The 25,823-nt window shown below is 40.8% G+C and overlaps 2 protein-coding genes and 1 long non-coding RNA gene across 5 annotated transcripts in view; 1 reads left to right on the top strand and 2 right to left on the bottom strand.

Annotated features, from left to right (window-relative positions):
- The window catches only part of myo18b (myosin XVIIIB), an 880,426-nt gene that overhangs the window by 70,922 nt on the left and 783,681 nt on the right, over nucleotides 1-25,823 (bottom strand). The gene's annotated exons all lie outside the window — the stretch shown is intronic.
- camk2b2 (calcium/calmodulin-dependent protein kinase (CaM kinase) II beta 2) overlaps nucleotides 1-25,823 on the bottom strand; it is a 79,404-nt gene that overhangs the window by 21,829 nt on the left and 31,752 nt on the right. For 2 of the 3 annotated variants that reach the window (XM_087271396.1, XM_087271397.1), the window contains exons 9-13: nucleotides 24,336-24,430; nucleotides 24,137-24,259; nucleotides 22,487-22,570; nucleotides 22,371-22,413; nucleotides 3,063-3,100 (exon numbers count right to left, since the gene is read on the bottom strand). In XM_087271396.1, the coding sequence (XP_087127522.1) occupies nucleotides 3,063-3,100; nucleotides 22,371-22,413; nucleotides 22,487-22,570; nucleotides 24,137-24,259; nucleotides 24,336-24,430 (383 nt within the window). Of the gene's footprint in view, nucleotides 1-3,062; nucleotides 3,101-6,260; nucleotides 7,081-7,119; nucleotides 8,747-22,370; nucleotides 22,414-22,486; nucleotides 22,571-24,136; nucleotides 24,260-24,335; nucleotides 24,431-25,823 lie in introns of those variants that run through there. The other variant, XM_087271398.1, reaches the window with a different exon arrangement.
- Nucleotides 9,474-13,441, top strand: LOC147842223 (uncharacterized). The gene is made up of 2 exons (XR_015501683.1): nucleotides 9,474-10,736; nucleotides 11,444-13,441. It is a non-coding gene; the product is annotated as an uncharacterized LOC147842223 (long non-coding RNA).

The following is a 25,823-nucleotide window of genomic DNA, read 5'->3' as shown; positions in this document are numbered from 1 at the left end:
CTGTGAACATTTCCTGAATCTGTTCAACATCAATTCAACACCAGATAGAGAGAGAGAGAGAGAGAGAGAGAGAGAGAGCTGTAGAGAGAGAGCTGTACTGTGCCTAAATCTCCATATTTTTTGTGTGACAGACTTGAAGGAGATCTCACGTAACATTTGTGAGAAATACTACAATAAGAACTTTCCTAATGATTATTTGATGTATTTGTGGTGGAGTAAATGCAAGCCTTTCTGCAATGATGAGTCACACAATGTTGTTAAAAAGTACACACACACACACACACACACACACACACACACACACACACACACACACACACACACACACACACGTGTTTAACTTTGCACTGTTTTTGCACGCAAATGTGACAGGATACATGTTAATATCCACTGCTGTATGGATATCTGTTATGCTAATGTACAGAATAAACCTGATTTAATGTCCACAAACCGGAATTGAAGCTTCTTCTTTTTATAATTGTACTGTCATGCGGCTGTGCTGATGAAGATGCTAAAATCTCTGTAATTCAGTACAAACATGCTCTGATTTAGAAATGTTTTAAACTTGTGAAACTCACTCTTGATCACATTTGATGATGATTGATGATCACAGAGAGCGGAACAGATCTTTTATTCTCACTTGCTTTGCTTTGTTGATATGATTATACGCATTACTACGGACACAGGTTAATTAGCGGCTGTCAATCAATTCTGTGGGCAGGGAAACCGCATTCATACATCACGCTGCGGTGGGTCTCAGAATAGGAGGGATTTGGATCCTATTTTAACCTCAGGAAATAAAAAAAGAGACTTGCTGTGTTTATATCAGCCCAATATGACTGTGGACACACTATAATACACACAGCTCTGTCCATGCAGCTTACAAAAGAGGTGCTCTTTAAGGTTGCAAACAGACCTAAAACTATAAATATACAGAGTAGGAGTCAGAATTGTTATTTTCACAGCATTTCCTCTAATATTTGTTCTTCTGGAGAAAGTCATATTCATTTTATTTCGGCTAGACTAAAAAAAAAAAAAGTAAATCTTTGGGTTTATTAAGTGTTTGTCCCTCATTTAACTTTAACCAATTATTTCCTGTAGGTAATTTCTATTAACTGTTTTATTTTTTCTTTGCCATGATGACAGCACATAATATTAGACTACGGCTGTTTGTTAATATCAAGTACGCAAAGTTCAGATTGGCGTCCTTGGAAGTTCAGACTTGAAAGAACGCACTCTCGAGGACGCAAGGACACAAGTCAGGTACTTCTTTAAATGGAATTGCAGTGTACTTTATAACGTCACTTAACTCACCATGGATTCATCAGTTTCACTGCACGACCCTGTAATTAATATTATATTGATATTATAGATCTACATTGATTGATTTAAGAAAATGTACACATAATTTCATATAAATGTGAACTAAAATGAGTTATTATACACAGACACGTGTCTTTGATTATCAGATTTAATAAACAACAATGGTAATTATAAAACTATATATACAATAAGAAATAAAGAGTATGTCTAACAATTTGATAAACAAAGACAACCCTTGTACAACACGGTACATAATTAAAGACAATTATCAAAGGTAACAAAATAACACTGGCAAAATATTAAACCTGAGAACAAATAATAGATTTCAAGAGTTCACACTTAGCTGATGATTGATAGTAAAGCTAGTTTGGCGTGCTGTCCCGGGAGAGAGCCCTGAGCTTATAATATCCTCGAGCCCTGGGCTCCCTCCCGTTGCAAGGCGAGAGGGGAGTTTGAGCTCAGGTAGATCTCGATGACTCCCCCTCTTGCTTGTTGTAGCTAAATGTCAGATATGGATATTGAAAGGTGTACTCAGAGTTTAGCTTAAGTATTTGGATTAATTGTTTAGAGTGCTTGTGTTTAAACTGTGGGAGGAAACCGGAGGACCCGGGGAAAACCCACGCGACCACGAGGAGAACGAGCAAACTCCGCACAGAAATGCCGTCTGGTTTGGAAAGCAATTAAACCAGGGGCATTCTTGCTGTGAGGCAACAGCGCTAATCGCTGACCACCGTGACGCCCGTTTGAAAGGAGGGAAAGTAGGGTTGGGTGGGGGGGTTTCTTTAAGACGAAGATATTGTCAAAAACTGAAAAAACTGAAAAATATCTAAAAACTGTCCATTAGATATGCACAAGATGTATTAAACATCATGTTTTAACTACAATGAGAGATGAGATCCAGCGGTACATCCGAGATGGACTGGCCGAAGTAAAGCTGCTCTCGGCGGGGGAGCTGATGACGGAGCTCCTGCTGACAGGCTGGCAGTCAGAGTCTGCATAAGCTGAGGCACATGGTCAAAGACGAGCTATCTTTGTGAATAAACTGCCGATTCCAGTTTAAAACAACAACATTGTAGACTGAAAAACTCTTTAAACTTTACTTTGTGACAGAGTAAAGGAGTATTTTTAAAACCGTGCGGGTTTTCTCCTCCGCCATTAGCGTTTGCTGATACCTGAGCTTCGCAAGTTCGCACAAGTCACCTCTCGATGCATCCTTGGCCAAATGGGCGGAGCCAGCACACATCCTGGAACTTTATCTGTACTTGGCAAGATGTGAACTTAGAATTGGAACAGAACTTTGGCAACGGTTGATGACGTTTCACGAGGACACGAGAACGCAGGTACAGACAAGAACGCATATTGAGAAACAGCCTAGATATTCTTCAAGACACTAGTGTTCAGCTTAAAGTGGCATGTAAAGGCTTTACTAGGGTAATTAGGCTAAAGTTAGAGTAATTAGGCAAGTCATTGTATAACAGTGGTTTGTTCTGGAGACAATCCAACACTAATATTGCTGAAGGGGCCAATAATATTGAGCTTAACATGACTTTAACACTATTAAAAACTGCTTTTATTCTAGCCCAAATAAAACAAATCAGACTTTCTCCAGAAGAACAAATATTAGAGGAAACACTGTGAACATTTCCTGAATCTGTTCAACATCATTTCAACACCAGATAGAGAGAGAGAGAGAGCTGTAGAGAGAGAGAGAGCTGTAGAGAGAGAGAGCTGTACTGTACCTTGACTTCAGTCTTCTTGTTGAGCAGACTCTTGGCTGCTGCAGACGGAGAGAGAGACAGAGCAAACATCAGAACAGCAGCGACACAACATCACACAGCTGACGATCACACACACTGAACACACTCATCCCTCACTCACTGTCCCACAGCAGAGGATTAACACACACACACACACACACACACACACACACACACACACACACACACACACACACACACACACACACACACACACACACACACACACACAATTCAGGATTCTGTTTCAGTAGATCTAAAGCTTCATTATTTTAGATCAAGTTTATAAAACACTGAAAACTGCATCACTAAAATAAACAGATAAAATGAAGCCAGCAGCAACACACACACACACACACACACACACACACACACACACACACACCCTACATCAACTCTACATCTGTGCAGAGAGAGACAGATACTGTACTCCTGACTTTACCCCGTGCAGAGAAGGAAAGAACTGAGAGAAAACAGAGAGAATCTTACCTTCATACAAATGTTAGACGCAGAGAGAGAGAGAGAGAGAGAGAGAGAGAGAGAGAGAGGGATGAAGAAAGAACAGATTAAGAGAGAACACTGCTAACAAATGCTTTCTCACTGAGAGTTTGTGTCTTGTTTCTAGACACCTACAAACTCTTCGCTTTTTTCCAGCTGCTGACACACAAACTCTTTTCTTGTCACACGATTTCTGGAACATCTCACTCCAAATGAGTCTCAGTGGTGTTGCAATGTGGCCTCACAGCATGAAGGTATCTGGTTCGAGTCCCGGCTGTGTCAGTTGGTGTTTCTGTGTGGAGTTTGCATGTTCTCCCTGTGTTGGTGTGGGTTTCCTCCGGGTGCTCCGGTTTCCCCCACAGTCCAAGCACATGCGCTATAGGGGAGCTGATCAACTACACTGGCCGTAGTGTTTGAACGTGTGTGTATGTGTGTGTGTATCCTAGTACTGGGTTGTGGCTGGAAGGGCAAGAGGGGTGCAGACCTGATGCAGTGAAATCTGAGCTGCATCCATTGCTTTTTAATGTGCTCACCTAACCCCACCCCTAACCCCACCCCTCGCAGTGATGTCACTCACTCCATTTGAGTGCATTTTGTCTGACACTGCATCGCTGAGTGATGCAATCTCAGCTTGCATCATAAAGGCTGCATCCAGGTACTTTTGGGAAGGGCATCCACCGTGTAAAACATTTGCTGGAATAGTTGTCGGTTCATTCCACCGTGGCGACCCCTTATGAATAAAGGGACTAAGCTGGAGGAAATTAAAGGAAAGTGACAAACTTTATAATTTCTTGGTTTAAATTCTCTGGAACTCTTTAGTCACAGGATTTATTAATATTTCACACTATTAAATCAGGGTAAACTTTGCAGCGACTCCACAGATCATGTGTTCTAAATGGTGGTTCTTGGTTATTTATAATCCAACTCGATCTTATTATTGCAGATTTGCACATTGTGATGTTGAAACTCGATATATTGAGCAGCTCTGCTTCAAATGGAAAGCGAGATTATTTCTCTTCCCCCATTGTCAGATTATTCGGCGTGTTTTAAGGACAAGCTCACTTCATTTTGACTCATTAATTCTGAAAACAACATGATATTTTCTGCTCGTCTATAAAATGCTTCTTGATTTCAGAGTTTGGATATTTGGACTAAAAACAAGACACAAACTCTCAGTAAGAAAGCATTTGTGGAGATAGCGGCACGGCTTTAGGCATTTTCCAACACACACTCAGTAGTGCTACACATCTTTGGTCTGATGTCAAAAACACACCACCATTTCAAGCATTTTTCTTAATAACAAAAGTGCAGTGACACCTAGAGGTTACAACCCACACATGCACACACACACACACACACACACACACATAGACAGAAAGAGTAGAGGCAGGTATCTGTGGGCAAAAGTTTACAAATAAAAACAAATAATGATGATTAAAGATACGGCACCTATGATCTGTTATTTTAAACAGTGTAATATCAGTCATGTGTTAAACAACGCTGTTTCACATTTCAGAGATGAATACACACGCTCGACTAATCCTGCTACACACAGTGGTCTAGGTAGGTGTATTTTTAAAATGCAGCACATATTCCAGGATTGCTGCTGATTTAACACCTGAAATAAAGATATTCATGAATTAATTGTTGCTAAATGACTAAATCTGAATATTCAGCATCCTAACTGACTGAATGGAGCAGGGGTGGCCAACCCTGTTCCTGGAGAGCCACCATCCGGCAGATTTCAGTTGCAACCCATATCAAACACACCTGCCTTTAATTATCACGTGGTGTTCTGGTCCTAATTAATAGGGTATATGCATAGTATGTAGTTACAATCATTTAAAAATGCAATCAGTTAAATAAAATTTGGCATTCATTAAGTTGCTCAAGCGTAAAATGGGACAAAAAGCTGTTTACACGCACTCGCCTGTAAATACTGAAAGAGATTAAAAAATCTGAATAAATACATTCATAAAAACACAAAAACATATATATATATACACAGTTGGAGTCAGAATTATTAGCCCCCCTGACTTATTAGCGTCCCTGTTTATTTTTTCCCCCAATTTCTGTTTAACTGAGGGAAGATTGTTTCAGCACATTTCTAGGCATAATAGTTTTAAAAACTTATTTCTAATAACTGATTTATTTTATCTTTGCCATGATGACAGTAAATAATACTAGACTAGATATTTTTCAAGACACTTCTATACAGCTTAAAGTGACATTTAAAGGCTTCACTAGGGTAATAAGGGTAACTAGGCAGGTTAGGGTAATTAGGCAAGTTATTCTATAGCGATGGTTTGTTCTGTAGAGTATCGAAAAAAAAAAATTAGCTTAAAGGGGCGAATAATATTGTCCCACAAATGTTTTTAAAAAAATTAAAAACTGCTTTTATTCTAGCCAAAATAAAACAGAAGAAAAAAATATTATCAGACATACTGTGAAAATTTCCTTGCTTTGTTAAACATTATTTGGGAAATATTAAAAAAAGAAAAGAAAAAATCAATAGAGGGCTAATAATTCTGACTTCAACTGTATATATATGTACATAATAATTTAATTTTTTTGTTTTTTTTGCAATATTTCACATGATTTTACATGTATTTTCTTTCTAAAGATTTTGGTGAATAATTTTATATAATTTTTTTAATAATAATTTTGTTTTTTGTTTTTTTATAAATAAATATATCTGTTTAATAAATCAAATGCACCAAAATATATTGTCTATATTCACTGAGAAACTAATAAAAATAATCATTTTCAAAATGAGGTGTGTATATGATACAAGCCATACATAAATGTTATATAAATTTAAATATCTATGTGACAAAGCAAGTTGCATGTGTAGTTTTGCTTCTATGTATGTGTGTGTGTGTCTAACACATTTTACAGAGCTCAGCAGAATTGAGTACAGTCTGTTTTGGAGATGAATATTTTCCTCCATTTCTCAGCGAATATAGGCAGTGTATTTTACTGCATTTAAACAAACAAAAAAACAGATTTATTAAACAGATATATTTATCAAAATAACATTTTAGTCACCAAACATAGAGAAATTAAAAGATAATACAATTAAATTCAAGCAAAATACTGCACAAATAAATTACAACCTACAAAATTTCAACTCAATTTTTCCATTTTTTTTGCTTCTCTTGATGTTTTAAATTTGTATTTAATATTTTCCTATAACATAAATGGGGCTGTACTAGTGTTTGGAGCGTTATCTTGAGTTATTCTGTTAGATAAGCTCCAGATTTGGCTTCATCACTGACTACTCTAATGTATAAGCACAAATATAATACTGTAGAGCTTCCTATTGAACATATTAATGTAAAAGAGAGATATGTGAGGGGTGAACTCGTATATGCTGAGCACTGTGCAAAATCAATATGTCTAACACATACACACAATGTCAAAACAAACTTTTATTTTGAATCTGATTAATCATTGCCCGGCAATCCATATTAAATATTATTATACTGACAACCTGATAATCCTAAATCACTTTAAGATAACTCTTAATTAATTAAATAACTCTTAATCATTAAATCAAAATGCTGCACAGACGCTGGAATCAGACTGAAAGTCAAAAGCATTATTAAAAGACTCAAAGTCTTAAAGTCAGAATAAAAGTGTTAGAGACGCATGCAGTCGCTCATCATCAGCATCTCCATGCAGGAGCTCTCGTGCAAAAACCAGCAGGCAGAAAACCTACAATCAAGAGATCTACACTGAACACACTCAGGAGGAGAGAGAGAGAGCAATGAGGATGATGAAGATGCAGAGAGAGAGAGAGAGAGAGAGAGAGAGAGAGAGAGAGAGAGAGATACTCTAATGGTCATTCCCAAAGTGATTCAGCGCTGTATCCGTATCATGCTCCATTCTCCATGCTGAATATCAGTCATGATGAGAGAGGATGGAGAAATGAACAGATGCAGAGAGAGAGAGAGAGAGATAAATGGACAGATGAACAGTTTTGATGGCCGTTCACTAATGAATTATTCTTTTTAACCGGATCTTCTAAGTGAATCTGTCGAACTAGTTCACCAAATTGAACTGAATCATTTGAAATGATTCACATCTCCATTAAGCCCTTATCCAAAAAACTACCAAGGTAGCAAAGAATCGTCCGGCACTGGCATGCAGCATGTTTTGGCTGAGGTGGCACCGTCTTACAGACGGCACTCAAGACTTGGGCCAGATATCAAATGTAGTATTGGCCCAGATGTTAAATGTATATGCGGGCCACATAAGTTTGGTCTATCTTGACCCACATTCAAAAAAACATTTAAATTACTTTTGAGCAAAGAAAAAATTCGATCAATGAAGTCGCTTCAAGGAAAAGCTCAGCCATAAAGCGAAACGCTTCATGGGTTTATAAGAAACATTGCAGTCGTGAGTCTCTGGCCCAGTTATGGGTTATTAACTTGGCTGAGACTTGGCCCAGATATGTCCATGTTTGCCTCTTGTATGGAAGCCAGTCTTGGTCCAGTCATGTACCGTAATTCACAGCGGCATGTGGGCCAAGCACTTGCTGATAGCGTGGGCCAGAGATATTTTGTTATGGGGGTACTTACTTTTCAACATGCCTGATACTCTCTCTAACCCTAAATTAAACTATTCCCCCAGTTATTCAGGCACGATGACTCAGGAAACTGGTTTATTGATCTGAAATGTGTTTTACAATTAGGTTTTGCAAACCAAATGAAGCGTGATTCTCTCAGTATTACAGTTGCATGGGGATTTTCTGTTATGAAATGATCTTGAGTTTTCTTTCATAAAGCAACTGTAATAGTAAGTGAATCATGCCTCATTTGGCTTGCAAAACATAAACCTTTCAGATCACGGTGATTTGTTACCTGACTGAAGATATGATTGCTGAATGCATATTTTTGATATGTGTACATGTCAACATTAGAGGGTTGTCATTGCATCGATAACAAGTATGACGTTATTTGTAACAACCTGTGATCCAGTTTTCTGAACCGCTTCATTGAAACAACTGTCCGAAAGATCCGGTTCAAGTTCTGAACTTTCCATCGCTAATGAACAGATGGATGGAGAGACATACAGATGGATGAAGACGTGAGGGACGAGGCTACCTTGTTCCACCAGACCGGTGGCTGCAGAGATGGTGGAGGGAGCCGTGGTTTGCCTACCCACTGCCAGACACACACACACACACACACACACACACACACACACACACAAACACAAACACACACACACAGTTTAAGTCTGAATTATTCGTCCCCCTGTTTATTTTTTCCCCAATTTATGCTGAAAGGAGAGCAGATTTCATCAGCACATTTCTGCACATAACAGTGTTAATAACTCATCTCTAATAACTGATTTATTTTCTCTTTGCCATGATGACAGCACATAATATTAGACTAGATATTCTTCAAGACACTTCTATACAGCTTAAAGTGACATGTAAAGGCTTCACTAGGGTAATTAGGGTAAAGTTAGAGTAATTTGGCAAGTCATTATATAACGATGTTTTGTTCTGGAGACAATCGAAAGAAAATCGCTTAAAGGGGCGAATAATATTAACCTTAAAATGGCTTTTAAAAAATCCAAAACTGCTTTTATTCTAGCCGAATTAAAACAAATCAGACTTTCTCCAGAAGACAAAATATTATCAGACATACTGTGAACATTTCCTCAATCTGTTTAACATCATTTGGGAAGTATTAAAAAAAAAAAAAATTATAAGGTGGGCGAATATTTCTGACTTCAACTGAATGTGCATAGCTACACACCAGCGCTTCTGAACCGCACTGTAGACACTACAGCTAAACCAGCGCATGCTAACACAAACAACACACACCCTAAAAACACCATACACTCTAAAAATAATTTGTGTTGCTTGTTCAAACTACTTATTTAAAATGAGCTGAATCAACCAAGGTGACGCAGTGGCGCAGTAGGTAGTGCTGTCGCCTCACAGCAAGAAAGTCGCTGGTTCAAGCCTCAGCTCAGTTGGCGTTTCTGTGTGGAGTTTGCATGTTCTCCCTGCATTCTCGTGGGTTTCCTCCGGGTGCTCCGGTTTCCCCCATAGTGCAAACACATGCGGTACAGGTGAATTGGGTAGGCTAAATTGTCCGTAGTGTATGAGTGTGTGTGTGAATGAGTGTGTGTGGATGTTTCCCAGAGATGGGTTGCGTCCGCATCCGCTGCATAAAAACATGCTGGATAAGTTGGCGGTTCATTCCACTGTGGTGACCCTGGATTAATAAAGGGACTAAGCTGACAAGAAAATGAATGAATGAATGAGCCAACTATGACGATTTCTGCTGCTGAGCAACAAGCAAATGTGAAAAGGGTCCATTCTTGATTTTTTTGAGACAACTTCATTCTTTTATGTTCAATCCACTTAATTTTGTAAAAACTATTAAACTAACCTAATCGATTTGTGTTGGGACAACATGAAGGAATAGTGTGAGAGCCAGCACTTCATACAGTGTACACAATTCATTCATGCTGTCCCAACACAAATCATTAAAGCTAACTATTCAATACAGTGCAGTACTGTCACATAACCAGCGATCGATCTCAAGAGATCGCTAGTTCTCACACGAACTCTTAGAACTACATTTCCACATTTCCCAGGACTACATTTTCATACATGCACTGCTCCCAGACACCCATGCTGACACATCTAGCTTGATTGCATTCTCACCGGCTGAACCTTGTCATAGTCTGATATCACACCACCTATAAGCCACTCATGAACCAAGTTTGCCGAGTTTTGTTTTCCCAGTGTGACATTACAACGCGTTTCTCCTTGTCTTGTTTTCTCCGTGTTTAGACCCTAGCCTTGTTTACCCTTGTTCTCTAGTTTAGCCGCCTGCCTTTTGACTTGTTGCCTGTTTATACCGACTACAATTCTGGACTGCCTTAACATACCCGTTTGCACCTGTATGACCACTGCTTGCCTGACGCTGAATAAACCTGCATATTGGATCTTACCTTCTGTTGTGAGTGTCACTCCCCCCAGTCGTTACAAGTACATGCGCAACAAACACTTTAAGGACTGACGGAAATGATCAAGCAGGCCCTGACAACCTGCTCTAAATTAAGCGGCATAATGTGGACCAGGTAAATAGAGAGACACATAATTAACCAAGCACATTTAAAACAACCAAAGTCACCCTTGACACCAAAAATTATAAATTGTTAGATAAATTGCTACTTGTGGCAAGAAAATGCATCCTTATTAGATGGATAAAAAACACTCCCCCCACTGTGACACAATGGTATAGAGAGATTTTTGCGGTTTTGCCCCATGAGAGGCTTTCAGCTGTGCTTAATGACAACATACAAAGTTTTCAAAATATATGGTTTCCTTTTATAGATCACTTGCCCTCACATGTGAGGGAAATAGTTTTGTGTGTTAATTAGGTTTTTGTTTTGTAAAGGAGGGTTGTCAGAGGCTTAGAGAATGGTCTTTTGTTTTTTGTTTGTTATTTTTGTTTTTCTTTTTATCTTCTTTTGTTCTGTTCTAATGTTCTTTTTTTCAAATGACATGTCCATATTATTAGGAATGTGCTGTGATGAGGAAAATATATATTTAGTTTTGTGTGCCTTTCCAGGGACTATATGACTAATTGGTTGCCAATATTGATACTTATAGATAGTATGACGTTTCACTTTTTCCTTTTTTTTTTTTTTCCTTACCTCCATATATCTGCTGGCTTGTTTTTAAGGATTACTACAATTCCTACAATTCTTTGCACATTTTTGTAAAACTTGCCTTTGATTATGTCTGTAAAAGCACATTGTACAATTTTTTGAAAACCTTAAATAAACATGTTTAACTTGAAAAAAACAAAACAAAAAAAAAACAACCAAAGTCAATATAAATGAACTCATGATCCAAAATAAAGAGACGTTTATTTATAAACTAATTTCAAGAGGATCACGTGCTTCTGATTTATCACAGCCGGTCTCGTATTAGCTAATCATGATCTTCCAGTCATATGGTTCCTAAATAACCTCAGTCTTCAGTCTACTTTATCTTCGTTCGGAAGAAACCCCCCATCCTCCCCATTTCTCCTCCTTTATCAGATCGGGCGGCACGGCGGCCCAGTGGTTAACACTGTTAGCCCCACAGCAAGAACACTGCCAGCCCTGCTCCTGTTTGTATATGAGGAGTTTGTCTCACCATCCAAAGATATACATTATGCATTACAGATCTAGCAAATCAGGCACTTGTCTAGTTCCCTTCTTCTCACGTGTTCCCTTAGCTACTGCAGCCGGGGAGTTCTGAGATCCACCGAGCTCAAGCTCCCCTCTCGCTCTGCCAACAGGAGGGAGCCCTGGGCTCGAGGATCCCTTGAGCTCAGGGCTCTCTTCCGGGACGGCATGCTAAACAAGCTTTTGATGGATCATCAGCCAAGTGTGAACTCTTGAAATAATCAAAACGCCAGGCAGGAAGGTCGAGCTAAGCTCTCTCTCTCTCACACATCATGTGTTGGACTCTACAGGCACCACATAATGATGACCGACCCACAGATCAGCAAGCATGCAGGCTCTGCAAATCACAAAAAAAGAAGCAAAACAAACAGGTCCAGCATGGGAACCAACACAATTAAGTGGACTAAACCGAACACAATTAAGTTGTCTCCCAACAAAATCTCCAGAATTGTGTTGTTTCAGCTCATTTTAAATCATTAAACAAGCAGCAGTAATACTTTAGGAGTGTGCAGGCTTTGAAAACACTTAGAAAATGCTGAAAATGTCACTTATAATTAAAAAAACACCATTGCAGAAAATCATTAGCTCAGAGAAATGACTTAGCAAGTCAACTCTTCTAGTTTGTGTCACTTTTTAACCTGCAGACGCCGCTCTGTGCTTGTATTTAATGTATTAAACACAAAACCATGTAAACACAGGGTAAAGTCAGTACTGCATCTGTTATAAATGCTCCACTGACTATTTGTAAAGCTTCAATGAGCATCAATAAAATCAAACTGAATCAAATCTGACTGTGAATCGAATCATTCATCGATGTGCAGTCTATGGTTAATGAATGATTTGCTGCACATGAAAAGATTCGCTTCTTCATTTAATTCTCCTAATCTCCTAAATCTCCAAACCCTCAGCAGAGAAATAAACTGTGCTGATTCTCTCATGCACATTTGAACTGAGAGCCTCTTTGCATGACTTTCTGGTGTTTTTCTCGAGTTTTGTGCATGGTTGAGAAGCACTGCGGAGACACTGAGAGAAGAGGACAGATGAGATCATTAGCTGCTGTCAGAGAGGATTACAGTGTTCATCATACAATAAAGATTCATCTGTCAGTCTGAAATAAAGAAGACTCATTTTGTTGACTCATGACTCTCCTCAAACACACACACACACACACACACACACACACACACACACACACACACACACACACACACACACACACACACACACACACACACACACACACACACACAGCTCTCATTAAAGGGATGGATTGTAAACTACACATTAGTTCTTCTGGAAGAAAAACAGGTTAATCTGCAATCTTTGGTTTATTTACTGCAGTCGAACAAACAACAGAGTCTGAATTATGAACACAAGAATCAGTCAAGATGCGCACACTGAATTCACACAACCCACTTATTAATTATGCAAATAAATGCTTTCAATGAACTAACCATGGACTAATGCATGTTAAAAAAATAAACACTTTAAAGCAACAGAAAAATAAATAAAAATACACTGTTCAGAATGTGCTATGCTTAGGGCCTTTTGCTTAGAGCGCAGTATACACATACACACGCATGCAAGCACGCACGCACTCACACAAACACACAGACACACACACTTTTACTTAAAAACCTCATAAGACAGTTAATGTGTGCCTTTTTGATTATTATTAATTATGTATAACCCTAAACATTATATTTATATATATATATATATATATATATATATATATATATATATATATATATATATATATATATATATATATATATATATATATATATATATATATATATATATATATATATATTTGCGGTGGTGTTGGTTTTACTAGTTAACAGTCTCTTATAAAACTATTCTAATGAATTCAATTGCATTTTATGTAAAAAAAAATAAATTAAAAAGAATAAAACATTAAATTATGTTAAATAAAAAAATTAACCAAATTAAATAAAATGAATACAAATTTAATAAAAATAAAATCAAATGCATGGTACATCAAATAAAATAAAATGTGCTGCCTCTAAAATAAAATTAAAAAAGCAACTTGACGCTCTTTTATGCTGCAATTTACTCATTTAAGTATAGTTTACAGCTTTATATTTTAACAAAAAATATATATATTCATCATAAATCCCAACAAGAAAATAAGAAGACAGTGGAAAAAACTATATAGTGATGAGAGACTTATTTTGAAAACACAATTGCATTAATTTGATCAGCACATATAAGCAGTTTTAACCAGAAATAAATCTTATAAATAACTAAATAAATGATAAAGGAAAACATTATAATAATACATAAAGAAAAATAACAATAAATAAAAAAGAAAGAAAGAAAGAAAGAAAGAAAGAAAGAAAGAACAAATAAAGAAAAAATAAATGAAAAATGAAAAACTAACGAAAAAATAAAGAAAATGTAAAAAAATATTTAAAATATAAATAAATTAATAAACAATTAATAAACAACAAATAAATAAATAATAAAGGAAAAAATTATAAAAAATATAATAAGAAAAGAAAGAAACAATGAAGAAAGAAATAAAAGAATAAAAAAGAAAAAAAAGAATAAATTATAAATATAAAAGAAATAATAAATAAATAAAAGAAAGAAAGAAAGAAAGAAAGAAACAAAAAATAAAAATAAATAAATAATAAAGAAAAAAAGAAAAATAATAAAAAAGAAAAAACTAATTAATAATAAATATAAAATAAATAATAAAGAAATAAAAGAAAGAAAGAAAGAAAGAAAAAAAGAGAAAACAAAGAAAAATAAATAATAAAGAAATAATAAATAATAAAGAAATAAATAATAAAGATATAAAAGAAAAAAATAATAAAGAAAAATGATAAAGAAAAAAGAAAGAAAAAATATATAAAGGACAAAATTAAAATAATAATAATAATAATAAAGAAATAAATTACATATAAAGAAAACAAATTCACACAAACACCCCCCTCTATGCTTTCATTTTTCCTTATGCAAATTGCTATTTTGGCTTTCCTTACAACAAAAATTAATAATTTGCTCTTTTTTTTTCTTTTTTTTTGCAAATTTGAAACTAAAAATTAAACTGAGCTTAGAAAAAAACATTCAAACCAGCAAAACATTAAAACTAACAGAGACAGACAGAATCAGACAGGAACACTGTCGTTCGCCCACTAGCCTGCTGCTGTACTGTGTGTGTGAGAGTTTGTGTGTCATTGTTTGATGCATGCATGCTGTGTGTGTCATTGTTTGATGCAATGTTCGTGTGCATGTGTGTGTTAGTGTGTGTGCATGCATTAGTGTATATAGATGGGATGCATGCATGATACAGTATGTATGTATGTCAGTTTGTGTGTGTGTGCATGTGTTAGTGTGTGTGTGTGTGTGTGTGTGTGTGTGTGTGTGTGTGTGTGTGTGTGTGTGTGTGTGTGTGTGTGTGTGTGTGTGTGTGTGTCTGAGCATATGTTTCACTACAGCAAAAATAAATCACGTTATGATAAATGCCACTGATCAGACACAAATGTTCAGAAAACCTGAAAAACACCACAATCATCCCTGTGCACTTAGATTCATTTCCAAAGAGATCACATACACACACTTCACACACAGCAGCAGGATTTGATAACAGATCAGTTGCGTAGCTTTGAGATCATTAAACCTCAACTCATTCCTGATCTTTTACACAATATAGGGAATTTTTAGTAATAATAAAGTATAATAGAATAAGATTAATAATAATAATAATTAAGGTGTAAAGCAATGCAACAGGAGCTTATTTTGTCACGGTCGGTGAGGGAAAAAAAAGGAGTGCAGACCCAATTGCAGAAAAAATTTAGAAATATTTATTATAAACTACAAATAAAAATAAAAGGCAAAACAAAACTACCCCGAAGGGGAAAACATTAATAAAAAGGCAAAAACAAACTTGACAGGGCTGGCAGGACAAAACAGGACTGGAGACAACAAGACAGAGTAATATTGACGACGAACTGACCAATGTAAACACCGAGCCATGTGCTTTGACAAAAGACGCAAGACACGAGCACACGATGAATGAAAGCACTCACCGCACGCTCACACACGCAGCGTGCATGCTTCATCCCAGCGCCGACCAAAACCGAAACCAACAAGACTGAGACGCTGGGAATGAAACACCACGCTGCTGACAAACGAAAACACAAACACGAGTACAAGAGCGCACGCGTCTGAGGGACGCAGAGCGCGCGCGCGGCCGCGTCAAGCAGAAGCGCGCACACTCTGCGTACACCCACGACGGCGCGCGCGCACACAGAGACAGAAACAGGACCGGACATGGGTAGTGTCAGAGCTCTGCCACCAAAACAAGAATTTACAAAGACCAGAGTGGCAGAACCCTGACACTAGCCCCCCCCAAAAGGGACGCCACCTGGCGTCCCTAAAGGGAACATCCAACAAGGTACAAGACAGACAAGAAACACCACAAGACAACATCAGACACAAGACAGGGTAGTGAACAGGCAAGACGACATGAAGGGGGGGAGGGAGGGAAGCCAAGCCAGACTCAACAAGACAAACAAGGGAGGGATGGGAGGGCAAGACCAGGGAGGATCAGGAGGGACAGTCCAGGGTGGATTCAGTGGGTCAGGGGCCCCGGCAGGGAGCCAGGGTGGAGCCGGAGGGTCCGTCCAGGGTGCAGGGAGGGAACACCAGGGAAGAGCAGGAGGGACGACCCAGGGAGAGTCTATCAGGGGAGACAAGGCAGGAGGTTGGTGGGGAGCCGGCTGGGCTGGAGGCCTGTGGGGAGCCGGCTGGGCTGGAGACCAGAGGGGAGCCGGCAGGGCTGGAGACCAGAGGGGAGCCGGCTGGGCAAGGCGCCGGGCTGGGACCGGCAGGGAGAGACGTCTGGGTGGCGCCGGCAGGGCAGGGAGCCGAGCTGGGGCCGGCTGGGCGAGACGTCTGGGTGGCGCCGGCTGGGCGAGACGTCTGGGTGGCGCCGGCTGGGCGAGACGTCTGGGTGGCGCCGGCTGGGCGAGACGTCTGGGTGGCGCCGGCTGGGCGAGACGTCTGGGTGGCGCCGGCTGGGCGAGACGTCTGGGTGGCGCCGGCTGGGCGAGACGTCTGGGTGGCGCCGGCTGGGCGAGACGTCTGGGTGGCGCCGGCAGGGCGAGACGTCTGGGTGGCGCCGGCAGGGCAAGGAGCCGGGCTGGGGCCGGCTGGGCAAGACGTCTGGGTGGCGCCGGCAGGGCAAGACGTCTGGGTGGCGCCGGCAGGGCAAGGAGCCGGGCTGGTGCCGGCAGGGCAAGGAGCCGGGCTGGGGCCGGCAGGGCAAGGAGCCGGGCTGGGGCCGGCTGGGCAAGACGTCTGGGTGGTGCCGGCAGGGCAAGGAGCCGGGCTGGGGCCGGCAGGGCAAGACGTCTGGGTGGTGCCGGCAGGGCAAGGAGCCGGGCTGGGGCCGGCTGGGAAAGACGTCTGGGTGGTGCCGGCAGGGCAAGGGACCGGGCTGGGGCCGGCTGGGCAAGACGTCTGGGTGGTGCCGGCAGGGCAAGGGACCGGGCTGGGGCCGGCTGGGCAAGACGTCTGGGTGGCGCCGGAAGGGCAAGACGTCTGGGTGGCGCCGGCAGGGCAAGGAGCCGGGCTGGGGCCGGCTGGGCAAGACGTCTGGGTGGCGCCGGCAGGGCAAGGAGCCGGGCTGGTGCCGGCAGGGCTAGACGTCTGGGTGGCGCCGGCAGGGCTAGACGTCTGGATGGCGCCGGCAGGGCAAGGAGTTGGGCTGGTGCCGGCAGGGCTAGACGTCTGGGTGGCGCCGGCAGGGCAAGACGTCTGGGTGGCGCCGGCAGGGCAAGGAGCCGGGCTGGGGCCGGCTGGGCAAGACGTCTGGGTGGCGCCGGCAGGGCAAGGAGCCGGGCTGGGACCGGCTGGGCAAGACGTCTGGGTGGCGCCGGCAGGGCAAGGAGCCGGGCTGGGGCCGGCTGGGCAAGACGTCTGGGTGGTGCCGGCAGGGCAAGGAGCCGGACTGGGACCGGCACTGAGGGACACTCAGGGGCTGGAGCCGACACTGGAGGGCGCTCAGGGGCAGGAGCCGACACTGGAGGGCGCTCAGGGGCAGGAGCCGACACTGGAGGGCGCTCAGGGGCAGGAGCCGACACTGGAGGGCGCTCAGGGGCAGGAGCCGACACTGGAGGGCGCTCAGGGGCAGGAGCCGACACTGGAGGGCGCTCAGGGGCAGGAGCCGACACTGGAGGGCGCTCAGGGGCAGGAGCCGACACTGGAGGGCGCTCAGGGGCAGGAGCCGACACTGGAGGGCGCTCAGGGGCAGGAGCCGACACTGGAGGGCGCTCAGGGGCAGGAGCCGACACTGGAGGGCGCTCAGGGGCAGGAGCCGACACTGGAGGGCGCTCAGGGGCTGCAGCCGACACTGGAGGGCGCTCAGGGGCTGGAGCCGACACTGGAGGGCGCTCAGGGGCTGGAGCCGACACTGGAGGGCGCTCAGGGGCTGGAGCCGACACTGGAGGGCGCTCAGGGGCTGGAGCCGTTGTGGTGGAGGAGCCCTTTCTCCTCCGACGCTTCCTTGGTCTGGGTGGCGGGAAGCTGGCCACCTCTTCAGACACTGCAGCATACTCCACTGCCTGCTGGACTGATGCAATGTCTGTTGCGGGTGCTTCACTGGGTGATGCTGCAGCCAGTGTTGTAGCTGGGTGGGCTGCAGCAGGTTCCGTCACCAATAGAGGGGTAACAATAGAGGAAGACCTGTTCCTCCTCCTCAGTTTCCTCTTCTCTGTGGGAGGCAGCAGTGAGCTGGGTTCAGGTTGGTCTGTTGGTGGAAGAACAGAGCAGATTCTCTCCTGACGACATTCATGGGCAACTTGATTAACCATATGGTCCACAAACTGTTTGTACGAGTAGCCCACCAATCTCTGTATCTGCAGAGGATAGAGGGGTTTATCAAGAGCGAAGTTCAGGAGATTCAAAAGAGCCCAGTCATTGAACCCAAGCCCCTCTGCTGCCATACGGAACCTCTCCGCAAACTCCTTTAGCTCAGAGCCATGTTGCCGCAGCGCATGCAGACGGAGAAGCTGTGGCATGTGGCTGAGGAAGGAGTCATCCTTCTGCTGGGTCCTCATTTTGGTCAGTTCGTACTGTCACGGTCGGTGAGGGAAAAAAAAGGAGTGCAGACCCAATTGCAGAAAAAATTTAGAAATATTTATTATAAACTACAAATAAAAATAAAAGGCAAAACAAAACTACCCCGAAGGGGAAAACATTAATAAAAAGGCAAAAACAAACTTGACAGGGCTGGCAGGACAAAACAGGACTGGAGACAACAAGACAGAGTAATATTGACGACGAACTGACCAATGTAAACACCGAGCCATGTGCTTTGACAAAAGACGCAAGACACGAGCACACGATGAATGAAAGCACTCACCGCACGCTCACACACGCAGCGTGCATGCTTCATCCCAGCGCCGACCAAAACCGAAACCAACAAGACTGAGACGCTGGGAATGAAACACCACGCTGCTGACAAACGAAAACACAAACACGAGTACAAGAGCGCACGCGTCTGAGGGACGCAGAGCGCGCGCGCGGCCGCGTCAAGCAGAAGCGCGCACACTCTGCGTACACCCACGACGGCGCGCGCGCACACAGAGACAGAAACAGGACCGGACATGGGTAGTGTCAGAGCTCTGCCACCAAAACAAGAATTTACAAAGACCAGAGTGGCAGAACCCTGACATATTTGATGTGCAATATATTTAAATGCATTAAAACAAAGTATAAAACCATTAAAAACAATTTAAAAAGCTATAGACAAATACTGTTTTTCTTTATAAAGCCTGGGATGTATTGCGCAAGTTGAGTCTTTTTTTTTGTTTAGTTTTTTTTTTTAGAATTTGTTCATGCATGTAACATAAATAAAAAATGTAAAAATAATTAAATAAAATAATAAAATAAAATGCATTGTGTGAAATATAAAATAATTTCATTGTATGTAAAATGAAATAAAATTTAATGTATAAACATTTAAAATAAAATAAACAAATTGCACTGCATATAAAATAAAACACATTAATAAAAAATAAATAAATTTATTGTGTGTTAATATACATACATATATATATGTATATATGTATATATGTATATATATGTATATATATATATTATTTTATATAAAATAAAATAAAAAGCACTGCATGAAATTTACAATAAAATAAACAAATTGCATTGTAAAATAAAACAAATAAATATATTGCATTGCATATAAAATAAAATAATACATTGTGTGAAATATAAAATAAATAAATTCCATTGTTTGTAAAACTAAAATAAAACGCACTGCATAAAATTTACAATTAAATAAACAAACTGCATTGTAAAATAAAATAAAACACATTGTGTGAAATATAAAATAAATAAATTTAATTGTGTGTAAAAGAATGATATATTTATATTAGGGCTGTCAAAATTAGCGCGTTAACGCATGTGATTAATTTGAAATATTTAACGCGTAAAAAAAAAAATAACGCAGTTACAGTTTTGTTATTTCCTGTTGTGACCGATGTGTGTTCAGGGCCGGCGTGTCTATAGAGGCGACCTAAATGTCTGCCTTAGGCAGCAGAATAGTGAGCGAACCCCCTGGTCCTCACTTTCATCCACTACACCCACCCGCTCCCTCACGGTCCTCGGCCTTCCATATGAATAAAACGGCGTGATTGCCATTTGCGTATCGCTAGTTCAGCTTGCTCTGGCCCTGCGTGTGTTAAACGTGCAAAGAAATATGGCAATTTTCATGGAGTTTCATGCAATTTCGGGTATTTCATTTTTAATCTTTCGACTTTAACAGCAGTTCAGCAGGTCACTCTCATTCAGCAGATTTTCATTCAGGATGTTTTAATGGAAAAGAAAAGAAAAACCTCCACATTCCAGGACTCGCGTGATCATTTAAGATAATCAAAAATCACTGTTTACATGGTCGACTCTTGATCAGTGTTATCTTAATCATCAAAGCTGAGTATTGGTGTCCATGTGAATGAAAGTGCCAGATTAATTCACAAGCTTTCAAAGACATTTCTCTGCCCTTAAGCTGCGTCCTGCAAATGTTTCATTAAGTTTGACGTGTTTTCCCCCTTTTGTAAAGCGTCTGCTTCACGTTCCTCTGTCAGAATCCTTGCTTGTTAAATACAGCCATACTTTAGAAAGCTTAGTTTAAGCACATTTGATGAACGCGATCATGAGAGTTGATGAATCTGAAGGGATCCCTCTCGCTCACCGGCACTGCGCGCGTTGTCTTTTTGTGTGTGTGTGTGTGTGTGTGCGTGTGCGTGTGCGTGTGTGTGTGTATGTGTGTGTGTTTCTAGTCCACTTAGAATCCAACATGGAAAGCATTTTTGTTTGTTATTGGCATGAATTGTTTTGAAATTTAAATGGCACCTACATGCCTGTGTTTTTACTTCAGTAATAAATACGACATTTCGTGATTAATCATGATTAATTACAAAGAAAGTGTTAATGTTAATTTTTTTAATCATGTGACAGCCCATATATATATATATATATATATATATATATATATAAAAAGTGAATATATATATATATATATATATTCATATATATATATATATATATATATATATATATATATATATTTATATATATATATTCATATATATATATATTTATATATATATATATATATATATATATATATATATATATATATATATATATAAAACAAACTGCAAAATAAAATAAATAAATCGAATTGCATGTTAAATAAAATAAAATAAAATACTTTGTGTAAAATAAATAAATTTGATTGTATGTAAAAACTAAATAAAATGCACTGCATGAAATTTACAATAAAATAAATACATTGCACTGCATGTACATTTAAATAAAATAAAACTAAATCATGCTCTTTTACGTTGCAATGTAAAATTCAAATGAATGAAGTGAGGTCTGACATTTCCCTTGAAAATGAACATTATTCTCTGCTTGGTTTATGTTGAGTTATTTCACTTTGAAAACAACGAAAAGAACAAATCCTTAGCAATAAAAGTGAAATTACTGAACCTAAACACTGGAGCCTGACAAAAATCCTCATATTAGAAGAAATTATCAGACGGCATTCAGAGGTTTTTGCATCTGAGCTCTTCAAATATACTATATCATAGAAAATTATGTATATATAGGATGTCAATAATTATTATTTGCACAAACTATTCCTTTAAGAGTAATTTGCTAAAATTGCAGCCACAAAACAAGTGTGTCAGGTAATTCAAATAAAGCTGAATTAAATTTAAATATTACATGTAGAAAAAACTAATATTGAATAACAATAAAAATCTAAAAAAAATTATAAAAAATATTAATATGACAAAACTACAACCAAATCTGAAATCTTAATAAATAGTAGTGAAAACACTAATAAACAGTACCGCAGTATGAATGAGTTACAGCTGGTATTAATGCTGTTAAAAATTGACTGATTGTAATGATGATGATGATGATATTTTAGTGATAATGATGAATGATTTAATTCTGCAGTCATGATTCGAGGCTTCTGAGTGATTCGATTTCTCAAATGAAAACAGGATTAAGTGAACTCACCGGAGAAGTTGCGCGACACCAGCATGGTGGTCAGTATGGCTCCCTGAACACCAGGAAAGCAGAATCACCAGCGGAATTAAAGAGATGTTTTTAGGTTGATTATAAACAGTGCAAACCTTGAGTTTCCGTCTGGCGTTGAACTTCTTCAGGCACTCGACCGTCTCCTGTCTGTGCATCATCGACGCCACGGTGGAGCGTTGCTGGAAAACACACAACAATTAAACACAATCAACTCTAATAGCCACAGATTATTACATGGTTTAAATTGGAGCTATTATAACCCTTGTCATACGATGTACAATATAACTCTGATGTAGAGTGTGTGTGTGTGTGTGTGTTTGAGCTGAGAATAGCACACACATAATGTTCTCCAGCTCTCTGACACTGACCCTTTCAGGCTTTGATCCTAAGTGTGGCGTGTTGGTGACTGTCGCTTTAAATGCAAATGAGATTGTGCTCTTTACATAAGAGGGCGGAGCTACAGGTGCCTGTGCATCAGCATATTGACAGTATGGTCAAGCAGAATCCTCCTGCTTTCCTTTGTGAAGCTGATATGGAAATAACTGAAACTGTAATTCATCAACTGGCCACTGGGGGTCGGCTCCAAAACAGAGCAAATTTCCATTGACTCCACTGTTGAAATGCCACACTGTGCAGTAGAAAATAATTTAAGCTTATTGATGTTTTGCTAAATAAATCAGTTAATAAATTTATTAATTACAAACTGCACAATGTTAACCAAATTTAATCTATTTCTCTCTTGATATATTCCATGTTTATGATGTTCCATGATGACTTATATCCAGAAGAGTTTGTGTGTGTGTGTGTGTGTGTGCGCTTGTGTGTGTTTGTGTGAGTGTGGTTGTGTGTATGTGTAGGTGTGCATACGTGTGTGTGTGTGTGTTTGTGTGTGTGTGAGTGTGCGCACGTGTTTCTGTGTGTGTATGTGTTTGTGTGTATGTGTTTGTGTGCATGTGTGTATGTGAGAGTGTATGTTTGATTGCGCATGTGTGCTTATAAGAGTGCGTGGGGGTGTGTGTGCATGCTTGTACGCGTGTACGCGTGTGTGTGTGTGTGTGTGTATGTGTCTGTGTTTATGTGTAAGTATGTTTGCCCATGTGTGTTTATGTGTGCTTAGGTATGTGTGTGTGTGTGTATTTGTTTGTGCATGCATGTGTGTTTGTGTGTGTGAGTGTATGTTTGTTTGTACATGTGTGTTTATATATGTGCGTGGGTGTGTGTGGTTGTGTGTGTGTGTGTTTGTGTGTATTTGTGCACGCATGTGTGTGTGTGTTTGTATATGCTAGTGTGTGTGTGCGTATAATAGTGTGTGTGTGTAAGAGTGTATGTTTGTCTGCGCATGTGTTTATATGTGTGTGTGTGTGTGTGTGTTTGTGTGCACGTGCATTTGTGTGTGTGTGTGTGTTTGTGTGTGTGTGTGTGCGCGTGCATGTGTGTGTGTGTGTGTTTTTGTGTGTGTGTGAGTGTATGTTTGTTTGTACACGTGTGTTTATATATGTGCGTGGGTGTGTGTGGTTGTGTGTGTGTGTTTGTGTGTATTTGTGTGTATGTGTGCACGCATGTGTGTGTGTGTTTGTATATGTTAGTGTGTGTGCGTATAATAGTGTGTGTGTGTGTGTGAGAGGGTATGTTTGTCTGCGCACGTGTTTATATATGTGTGTGTGTGAGTTTGTGTATATGTGTGTTTGTGTGTGTTCGTGTGTGTGTGTGTGTGTGTGTGTGTGTGTGAATCTGTGTGTACTCACGCAGACCCACGGGTGTTTGAGAGCCTCCTGGGCTGTGATTCTCTTGACCGGGTTGATGGTCAGCATCTGATTGATGAGGTTTTTGGCTTCAGGAGTGACCGTGTCCCACTCCGGGGAGGGAAACTGCAGGAAACAGCGGACGGGTCAGATTGGGACAGGCCCGGTTCTGCTGTTCTATCTGATTGAGGAGGACACTCACGTCATACGCTCCAGCCTTGATCTGCTGGTAGAGTTTGTGCTGGTCTTCATCCCAGAATGGAGGATAGCCCACCAGCAGGATGTAGAGGATGACTCCTGCAAACACACACACACACACACACACACACACACACACACAATCAGAAACACACTCTTCACGTTTTCAGTTCAGTTCTCAGATTATGTCTGTCTGAGTTGTCAGTTATGACATCAAACAGAAATGGTGAAGACAAGGAGTCTGTTAGGCTGTAAAAACTCACCGACCAATTTATTAGGTACCCCTTTAGCCTTCAGAACTGCCTTAATCCTTCATGTCACAGATTCAGCAAGCTACTGGAAATATTGCTCAGAGATTTTGCTCCATATTGTCATGATAGCATCACACAGTTGCTGCAGATTTGTCGGCTGCACATCCATGATGCCAATCTCCCGTTCCACCACATCCCAAAGCTGCTCTATTGGATTGAGCTCTGGTGACTGTGGAGGCCATTTGAGTACAGTGAACTCATCGTCATGTTCAAGAAACCAGTCTGAGATGATTGAGCTTTATGACATGCTGCGTTATCCTGCTGGAAGTAGCCATCAGAAGATGGAGACACTGTGCTCATAAAGGGATGGACATGGTCAGCAGCAATACTCAGGTAGGCTGTGGCGTTGATGCTCAATTGGTACTAATGGACCCAAAGAAAATCTCCCCCACACCATTACACCACCACCACCAGCCTGAACCGCTGATACAAGGCAGGATGATCCATGCTTTCATGTGGTTGAGGCCAAATTGTGAGCCGAGCATCTGAATGTGTCAGCAGAAATGGAGACTCATCAGAGCAGCAACGTTTCTCCAATCTTCTATTGTCCAGTTTTGGTGAGTCTGTGTGAATTGTAGCCTCAGTTTCCTGTTCTTAGCTGACAGGAGCGGCACCCGGTGTGCTCTTCTGCTGCTGTAGCCCATCCGCCTCAAGGTTGGACGTGTTGTGTGTTCAGAGATGCTCTTCTGCAGAGCTCGGTTGTAACGAGTGCTTATTTGAGTTACTGTTGCCTTTCTATCAGCTGGAACCAGTCTGGCCATTCTCCTCTGACCTCTGGCCTCATCAACAAGGCATTTGCGCCCACAGAACTGCCGCTCACTGGATATTTCCTCTTTATTCTCTGTAAACCCTAGAGATGGTTGTGTGTGAAAATCCCAGTAGATCAGCAGTTTCTGAAATACTCAGAGCAGCCCGTCTGGCAGCAACAACCATGCCACGATCAAAGTCATTTAAATCCCCTTTCTTCCCCCATCTGATGCTCGATGTGAACTGCAGCAGATCGTCTTGACCATGTCTACATGCCTAAATGCATTAAGCTGCCGCCATGTGATTGGCTGATTAGAAATGTGCGTTAACGAGCAGTTGGACAGGTGTACCTAATAAAGTGGCCGCTGCGTGTACATGCTCAAATAGCCCCGGGTGTGCATAATAATTGCATCCATGTGGTATAAGTTCACATA

The sequence above is a fragment of the Danio rerio genome, chromosome 10 (genome assembly GCF_052040795.2).
Source record: "Danio rerio strain M-AB ecotype USA chromosome 10, GRCz13ab, whole genome shotgun sequence".
Classification (NCBI taxonomy): Eukaryota; Metazoa; Chordata; class Actinopteri; order Cypriniformes; family Danionidae; genus Danio; species Danio rerio.
This window is presented reverse-complemented; position numbering and strand designations above follow the sequence as displayed.